Below are 9,408 nucleotides of genomic sequence, written 5' to 3' on the forward strand. Positions count from 1 at the left end.
AGAAAAAAAGCAATGAAAAGCAAGAATAATTATGCTTGAATTCAATTGCCAAGTGATTTATTTTCTTCTGGAGTGCAGTATTTAAAAACATCTGTAGATTTGTAGAGCTTTCAGGATCAGGGTGTACCTCGGGTGGATTGAAAACTGTTAAGGTGTGTCAAACTAGGTGGAGAAGGATACAAGGTTAAATGCCAGACCAAGTTCTTTGTAGTTTATTAATAATAAATTATGCAATCAACAATGAATACAACACACAAGGATGTTCTCAGTATAATACAGTGAATCAGTCAATGAAGCAAATGCAGCTTCACAGAAAGAGAGTCATCGAATAGATCAAACGAAGGCCTCCGTTGAGAAAGTATCCTTGACAGAGATCAGAGAGAGTTCGGCCAGGTCCAAATGTTGTCTACCTGTCCTCAGGAGACAGGTGTGGTTATCCAGTCAGGTGATTGGTCAGAAGACCGTGGAGAGGGGATGTGGTTATCCAGTTAGGTGATTGGTCAGAAGACCGTGGGGAGGGGATGTGGTTATCCAGTTAGGTGATTGGTCAGAAGATCGTGGGGAGGGGATGTGGTTATCCAGTTAGGTGATTGGTCAGAAGACCGTGGGGAGGGGATGTGGTTATCCAGTTAAGTGATTGGTCAGAAGACCGTGGGGAGGGGATGTGGTTATCCAGTTAGGTGATTGGTCAGAAGACCGTGGGGAGGGGATGTGGTTATCCAATTAGGTGATTGGTCAGCAGACCATGGGGAGGGAATGTGGTTATCCAGGGGTGTCCAGGGTGTTTGTGGTGGCACATGGTGGGCAGTCCAAGGATCTGATGATGTCATAGAGGGAGGGGGCAGACCTAACCCAAAGGTCAGATATTGTTCAGGGAGGGGGGCAGAATCAAGGGGGGGGGGGGGGTCTCCAAGGTAGGGAGTGGGTCATCACAAGGTCCTGAAGATGTAAGGGGTGGGGGGGCAGGGACTCCAGGGCTGATGATGTAAGGGGTGGGGGGGCAGGGACTCCAGGGCTGATGATGTAAGGGGTGGGGGGGCAGGGACTCCAGGGCTGATGATGTAAGGGGTGGGGGGGCAGGGACTCCAAGGGGAAAGGGGCATCCAGAGAGAAGGGGTGTATGGCGTCCAAGAGAAATGGGGCTTTAGAACAGATCCCCAGGGGTTAACCCTAACCCTAACAGGGGTTAACCCTAACCCTAACAGGGGTTAACCCTAACCCTAACAGGGGTTAACCCTAACCCTAACAGGGGTTAACCCTAACCCTAACAGGGGTTAACCCTAACCCTAACAGGGGTTAACCCTAACCCTAACAGGGGTTAACGGTTGTAGATCCAAAGGTGGTCAGACCGGCTGGCCTAACTCGTCCTGCAGGAGCAAAGAGTTACATCTCTCGCGGCCCAAGCATCACCTCATCTCTCACGGCCCAAGCATCACCTCATCTCTCACGGCCCAAGCATCACCTCATCTCTCATGGCCCAAGCATCACCTCATCTCTCACGGCCCAAGCATCACCTCATCTCTCACGGCCCAAGCATCACCTCATCTCTCACGGCCCAAGCATCACTTCATCTCTCACGGCCCAAGCATCACCTCATCTCTCACGGCCCAAGCATCACCTCATCTCTCACGGCCCAAGCATCACCTCATCTCTCACGGCCCAAGCATCACCTCATCTCTTACGGCCCAAGCATCACCTCATCTCTCACGGCCCAAGCATCACCTCATCTCTCACGGCCCAAGCATCACCTCATCTCTCACGGCCCAAGCATCACCTCATCTCTCACGGCCCAAGCATCACCTCATCTCTCACGGCCCAAGCATCACCTCATCTCTCACGGCCCAAGCATCACCTCATCTCTCACGGCCCAAGCATCACCTCATCTCTCAAGTTGACCCTTTACTCCCATGAGCTGAGAGGCCCTATTGTGCTCACAGCAGTCCTGGGCATCAGCAGCAGCCTCCTAAGACAGCGTGCTGACCTTCAACATTCCTACACACACACACACATTCATACACACACACACACACACACACACCAGACTTACATTTCAGCATGACTTCACTATACAGACCCAGAATCATCTTGTTGCATAAACCCACTGCTAAATTAATAAAAGCATTTGATCACTTTAAGATATATGTTTAATCACATTAAGATATATTTAATATTAAGCATTACACATTTTATATAAATGAGGTATTGATTATTATAGCAGCATTGGATTACCAGTATAGATATCATTACTTCACATAACACAATGTTAACAACTGAAACTCCCTATTTTTACTAGCCTACAGCAATAAAACATCCAACTTTGTCATATCTACTCGACGGGGCCGCGCTACCGATAACGCAGTTTACTGTGCTGAGCACGTTGAGTTCTACGTTGATGGAAACTGTGGTCACGCGCAGCTGAGCGATACGGAGGCGGAGCTCTCGGAGGCGGAGTTAAGACTCTTGGCTTTGAGCACTCACCACCGTACCTTATCGACCCAAGTGGGGTGACGGACGTTCATTCTGCGAACGGAGCCTCAAATTGTGTTAATATTTGATGGGTTATCTGTTACGGGGTTAACTCCCAACACCGACTTCAAGCTGCAATGCGGATTTTCGATTTCTTGTGGGGGTAAAGTTAAACATGAGCACTGCATGTGTTTAACGTTGATTGCTCTACCATACGAGAACTTGCATGGAAATAGGTAGGATTGTGTTACTGACCGCGATGCTGGGTTTGTGCCGACTTCTATATTTAATAGTTTTTCGAGAGCAGGAAAAATAAAAAAAAGTGTGTTTTTTGTGTTTGTAATAGTGTCCCAGCACTTATTCTGGTTAATTATGCAGCCTAATGTTCACGGAAGGACAACGTGTTTTATGGAAATACAAAGGGTTACTCTTTCGTAGTAGTAACCGATATCACTGCAAAACCACCAAACGTGATAGAGTATGTCTACTTCTGTTACCACATTTATACTTTAAGCACAATCTCTCACGAGCAGCAACCATGTCTTAAGTAGCAACAGGCTTAGTCCGTAACATTTAAACCTGTAGTCTACAAACTACTAGAACACAATTGAACCACTGTAACCTATTTTTGTTGATGCGATTAGCAGTGTGTATGTGCTTATGTTTGAGCGTGTGATAAGCTGTGAATCATTTCCTTGCTGGAATCATTGACAGTTTGAATGTGTTCCCTGCAGCTCCCACTCCAGCTCCAAGATGTCTGTGATGGTATGTGAGGACAGGATCATCGCTCAAAGGATCAGCAAAAACATCATCTACTACTCCACCAGCCTTACCCAGGCAGACATGGGCCCACATCCCACCAACACTTCCTCCTCCTCTCCCTTCACCTCCCTGTCCTCGACCCAGTCGCCTTCCAAATCCTCTCCTCCCTTCCTCCCTGAAACAGCCTCCTCTCCCCCAGAGCCCCCTCCCTCCTCTCCCCCAGAGCCCCCTCCCTCCTCTCCCGCAGACCCCCCTCCCTCCTCCCCCTCAGACCCCCCTCCCTCCTCCCCCTCAGACCCCCCTCCCTCCTCTACCCTAGAGCCCTCCATTCCCTCCACGTCCTCAGACTCCCCCTACATCCTTGCACCCCTCTCCCCCTCAGACCCACCCGTCCTCCCTTCCTCCCCCCTCCTCCCCCTCTCCTCCTCCTCCCCCGCACGTCCGCTCCTCCTCCTCTTCCCCTGGCTGGGTGCAAGGCCGGCCGGCATCTCAAAGTACCGGGACCTCTACCTGGGCCGCGGCCTGGACGTGCTGGTGGTGGAGAGCAGCGTGTGGCTCTTCCTGTGGCCCCGCTGGGCGCTGGAGTACGGGGCCGAGGTCCTCCAGGTCCTGGGAGACCCGCGCTTCACCCAGCGCCCCCTGCTGGTACACGCCTGCTCCATCGGCGGCTTCACCTTCACCCAGCTGCTCGTGCACATGGCCCGGCGGCCCGGGGAGTTCTCCGACCTGGCTTGCAGGGTCAGAGGTCAGGTATACGACAGCATGGTGGCGGGGTCCCTGGAGCAGATGGCGACAGGTGAGGCAGACAGGGAAGACCGTAGCGCGCTGAAGTATGTTGTTAAGGCGCTGGTTGTGTGCAGGTCGGGTTGTCCAACTTACTGAGGTCAACTTAATGAGCATTAGTCAGCCCTCTTATCAAATAACTGCTATTATACTGCTATTAATCCTATGTCGAAGAAGAAATATGAATCTAGTTTGTAACGCTTGTAGGAGCCAAGAACGATGATTCCTCAAGTGAAATGATATTAAGCTGATGTCAGCTTTCAATCCAACTTGCAACTGTGAAGTAAGCTGTCTAGCTGCAGTGAGGCTTGTTGCAATCGCATAGTCTGAATAACTATTTTGTGTGTGTGTGTGTGTCTCTGTGTGTCTCTCTGTGTGTGTGTGTGTGTCTCTCTGTGTGTCTCTCTCTGTGTGTGTGTGTGTGTGTCTCTCTGTGTGTCTCTCTGTGTGTGTGTGTGTCTCTCTGTATGTCTCTCTCTGTGTGTGTGTGTGTGTCTCTCTGTGTGTCTCTGTGTGTGTGTGTGTGTCTCTGTGTGTCTCTCTCTGTGTGTGTGTGTGTGTCTCTCTGTGTGTCTCTCTGTGTGTCTCTCTCTGTGTGTGTGTGTGTGTCTCTCTGTGTGTGTGTGTGTGTGTGTGTCTCTCTGTGTGTCTCTCTGTGTGTCTCTCTGTGTGTCTCTCTGTGTGTCTCTCTGTGTGTGTGTGTGTGTGTGTGTGTGTCCTTCAGGTTTAGGAAAGACTCTGTTTCCTCAGATGGAGAATCTGGTGAGGAGACTGGCCTTAGGATACTTCTGGCTCTTTAAGACCCACACAGCAGACATTTACCTGGACTGCATCCAGGTGTTCTACAACAGCCCCGTGACCTCACCCGCTCTCTTCTTCTTCTGCGAAAATGACCGTCTGTGCAACCCCGTTGCTATGGAGGCGGTCATCGACCACTGGAGGAAGAGGGGCGTCGTTGTGGAAACCAGGAAGTGGAAAGAGTCTATACACGCGGGTCATCTGCGCTGTCACCCGCAGGAATATCTCTCCACGTTGGAGACGTTTGTGAACTCTCTCCCCCTCGTCCCTCTCAAGGCCAAGCTGTGACGGCTACACTGCGGGAGGTCAAAGGTCAAACTGTCTGAGTATGTTCCATCTGATCCTCACTTAACTGGAAAAGGCAGTGCTATTGATTACTGATTAGCTTTGAGAAATTAGTACTTTTACTAGTCGGCACACATTGAAGATATACCTTCTGTCTGAAAGAAGTGACATGCGCACTATAGAAATGTAATGTATAACACTTTTTTCCCCCAGAAGAGTCTTTAGGTTTCACTAACAAAAATACATATTGAACTTATTTATTGATCTGATTTGACTTATTGTACTCAAATATTCATCTGTTTATAAAGTGTTGTTGTTTGTAAATCAGTAAGTTGTCCATATATACCAGTTTGTTTTGTATTTATCTTTAGTGTTTACAGTATTGTCTTGTGGGGCAAGATGTACAGTACTATGCAGCAATATTTGATCCAATCTGATCTTGTAGTAGTGCTTTAAACAACTTGAGTGACACAGTTACATACAATAGATTACACAGGTGATTTAGGTCAAACCCAAAGCCATGTGAGTTCAATTCTGTTTAGTTTGTAAACTCAGAGTTCGGGGTTAGGGTTACACGATAACAGTGAGTTGAAAAACATGTTTGTTTTTATGAAACGCAAGGAATCTGTTGAGCTAACAGACAAAATGTTTTCTTTACCTGAACTTTTAAAATAAGTCAAACTGATACTGACAATGTGTGGTGAACATCTGATTGATTCATTGACAGTGAAGATGTATGAGATAATACCCAATGGCTCTGGAAGTGCCAAGTCAATGAAAGGAATAGTTAAGATGAGTTTAAGACCAAATCAATGTATTCATTACACATGAGAGGTGCAGGTGTCTGTTACACTCCAGTTGAGTATCACAGAAGACTGGACAATAAAAACAGGAAATCAAGGGAGTTAAATTGTATCACAATATGGGAGGATACAAGATGATTAGCATAGCCTTCGCAGGCACTGAAAAAAGACACTGTTTGCTAGATAGCTTTTGTTTGGGTCTTTAGATAGGGCTCCTAGAAATGGCCTTGTCATTCCTTCTATTTTCCTCATTCAAAGTTGCATGGAATTATAGACTTTGGTAATATTGTAACCTCTGACTTTTATCAGCAACACAGGCCTTTCATGGTCACACCTTACATTGACCCAACTTATGGCTATGCAGGCATAATAAAACATAAGCATAACAGCATAATAACAGTTTATCAATGATACAAGAAACATAATATAAATTGGCATATTTCTCTCCTATAAGCAAGGGTTATGTGCTCATGAGATTAATATTGCAAGGTATAAATCAAACATTGTTTATTATATTCAGAACATTTCAAACAGTACAAAATCACTATCTTTAATTTGTGTTAACTGATCAGTGGTTTAAAGACAGATCTCTTCAACAGTAAGCTGACCTCGGCACTTAAATAATTTCTGTTTGTCAACCTTTGTTCTTCCTAGGATCCAATCTATTGAGGTCAAAGTTACTGTGACTGATCCCTAAGCACTTCTATTTCCAAACTCTTTCTTGAACCAATCCTGACTTGCTGCACACTGTTGGTGAAAGGCTGCTTTGATCATATTAATAATGTCTTAGTTAAAACAAGATGCTGGCCTGGAGGATAAGGAGAACTTGGATATCCTCTGGAAATCTGTTTATCTACCGAGGAGCATTTGAATTTGTAACTGCTTTTGGCTGAAATGTTCTGTCGTTCAGCGAGTACACTGCAAGTTAATTTACAATCAAAATACTGAATTAATATACTCAAATGCTGTCAAGAACTCACACAAAACATATTACAAACAAAACAACAAATTATCAATGAAAATATATATATTATAAACCTTTCTACATACTTGTATGAATGAATTCCAAATACATTCAAAAAAGGTTCTGTGCAATAATAGAAAAATGTTTTGAAAATACAGATATTTCTCTACCCAGTCAGTGTAGTTCCCTCAAAGTGCCAAAGAGGAAAACAACATGAACTCTGCACAAAACCATTATTACTGTTTGTTGTCGGCTACATGGTGTTATAAGTTACTCTCTGTCAATACATATATATATATATATATATATATATATATATATATATATATATATATGCATTTGTATCTTTGTTTTTTACAGCATGTGGAAAAAGTGATCACAAATCTCTTAACACCTGTATGAGTGTGTATAAATGTGTGTTTGTACTGAAACAGACCTCCCACTAACCCTGCAGGCTCCTCATTAGCACATGCTGAGCCGGTCCATGTTCAGCATCAGTTTCTTCATGTAGTGCTGCACCTTCTCCAGACTCATGAAGGTACAACTCTCACAAAAGATCCAGAGTCTCTGGAGGTCCCTTGGACCTGGGGCACCCCCAGGGCACCCCCAGGGCACCCCCAGGGCACCCCCAGGGCACCCCCAGGGCACCCCAGGTCCCGGTCCAAGACCCCCACGTAGTCCCTCAAGGGGAAGATGTTGGACTGGATCTGGTCCAGGACGTCAGAGCCACAGCGCGGCAGCTGTGTCTCCAGGTGGATCAGGTGGTCCCGGAGGGAGGCCAGGCCCAGGATGGGGGGGCTATCCATCACCTCCATGGTTATCCTGCTGTCCCAGAGAAACTGGATGCAGGAGAAGAGTGATGAGCGTCCTGTTGATCCTGTCTCTGTGGTCTGGTGTCAGCTTCAGTGTGGTTTGATAATGCATAGTGTTGAATGGACCTCGACTAAGTTAAACAAATTATTATTTTATCTTCTGCTGTTCGAAGATTTGTCTTTGAATGATTTAAGATCAAGAGACATACCAGAGTGACTAAATTAATGTTCAACATGTAGGTTGTAAGCAGCTTATCCACTAAACATTCTCCCCATATCACACTCACATTTTGCTTTGATGACAAATCAAACAAGGTTTTCAGAATACTGAGAAAAGTGTGTGTACCCCTTCCTTGAAGTTGTCGATTTGAGCGATCATAATTTTGGCCATGTTTTCTATTTTCTCCTTCGGATCGGCTGCGCTTTGGCGTGCTACTGATGTGGACACCAGCGTGGAGAAGCAGAACAGGAGGGAGACAAGCATCCTTAGGCCCCTCCGAGTGACACAAGAAACACCACCAACCCAGCAAGCATTAGATATTTTTTATATATATTTAAATATTATAGATGTTTAGCGTTTATGAAGCTTAAAAGTATCTGTAGTGGAGTTCTGTTGACTCAGATAACTATTTGTAAGTCCATGAAAGGCAACTGATACAGCATCATTGTACACCAGACATTGTACAAAGACAAAAGGAGGTTTATTTTCCAAACACAATATTTATATTAATATAAGTAAAAATTAAGTAAAAACAAAAGTCAGTAGTCATAAGTAGTTTCTTGGGTTTTCACAGTTTTTTCAAGTCAGAAGACTGTCTAATCTCTCATCTCACAGTGCCCCTACAAATTGGACTGCCTCACAGAAGATCCTCTGGTTGGAGACAGGATGGTCTAGTTATGTCAAGTTAAACCACTAATTGCAACGTAATACCAAACATGATCTCCTAACATCTTCTGACTGTATTTTTTCACATGCTATTTGCTGCCTCTTTTGACCAAGTTACCTTCAAAAGGGATTGCACCCCATAAAGTGTTTTTCCCTTATTACAGTAATATGTACATCCTAAAGCACCCTAATCCTTCTCTAGCCTACAGGGTGACCTACCCAGTGTTTGCTGAGTCAGTCTTACCTTTCTTGGTGTTTCTGGCCTGGGCAGGGTAGAGGTGATGATCAACATCCTGCAGTGTTTCCCAGTTTTATACCCTGGTGTTAGAGGACCCAACGCTGGTGTGAATCATCACTGTGTTGAGTCCCAGTGTGGGTGGCTGCTTGAGGTTCATTCCTGCAATCCTCCCCCCCCCCCCAAGCCTCCCCCAAGCTCCTCCCTAGCTGCTAGAAACCCCTATTAAATCTGGATTATCCTGAAATCAAGATTTCTCCTGAACAGCCCTAACCCTTAGCCTGGCTCTGCACTCCTACGTACTTCCGCTCAATTTGGATTTTGCTTCTGTACTAGGTCTGGGAGTTTGACTTTGAAGTCGGTTTTCAGAAACAATTTTATTGTAGGTCCAATCAGCGAACAGAGGGAGTTGCTGAGAACGATGAAGTTAATGTTGTGCACTAGTTTGAGTAGGTCAGTAATGGCGGCGGAGAAAGATGCAAGCAAAGTTATTCTGCGGTTGTGGCAATGCTGCCGAATATCCATAAGTTAAAGCCATGGGGAGTAATAACATTCCTTGCTGAGTTTTGTTGGTGGCCATGATGTTGTGGCCCTCCTCCCCACGGGGTTCGGGA

General features: G+C 45.7%; 1 protein-coding gene across 1 annotated transcript; it reads left to right on the forward strand.

Moving 5' to 3' along the window:
- The first annotated feature begins 2,469 nt into the window (after window positions 1–2,469).
- Window positions 2,470–6,944, forward strand: LOC146276285 (transmembrane protein 53-like). The gene is made up of 4 exons (XM_084701561.1): window positions 2,470–2,702; window positions 3,201–3,449; window positions 3,546–4,024; window positions 4,736–6,944. The coding sequence occupies exons 1-4, from the start codon at window positions 2,653–2,655 to the stop codon at window positions 5,095–5,097; spliced, it is 1,140 nt and encodes a 379-aa protein (XP_084557687.1). The 5' UTR covers window positions 2,470–2,652; the 3' UTR covers window positions 5,098–6,944.
- Window positions 6,945–9,408: the final 2,464 nt, after the last annotated feature.

The sequence above is a fragment of the Hypomesus nipponensis genome, chromosome 7 (genome assembly GCF_054491055.1).
Source record: "Hypomesus nipponensis isolate SF chromosome 7, ASM5449105v1, whole genome shotgun sequence".
In the NCBI taxonomy this organism is placed as follows: Eukaryota; Metazoa; Chordata; class Actinopteri; order Osmeriformes; family Osmeridae; genus Hypomesus; species Hypomesus nipponensis.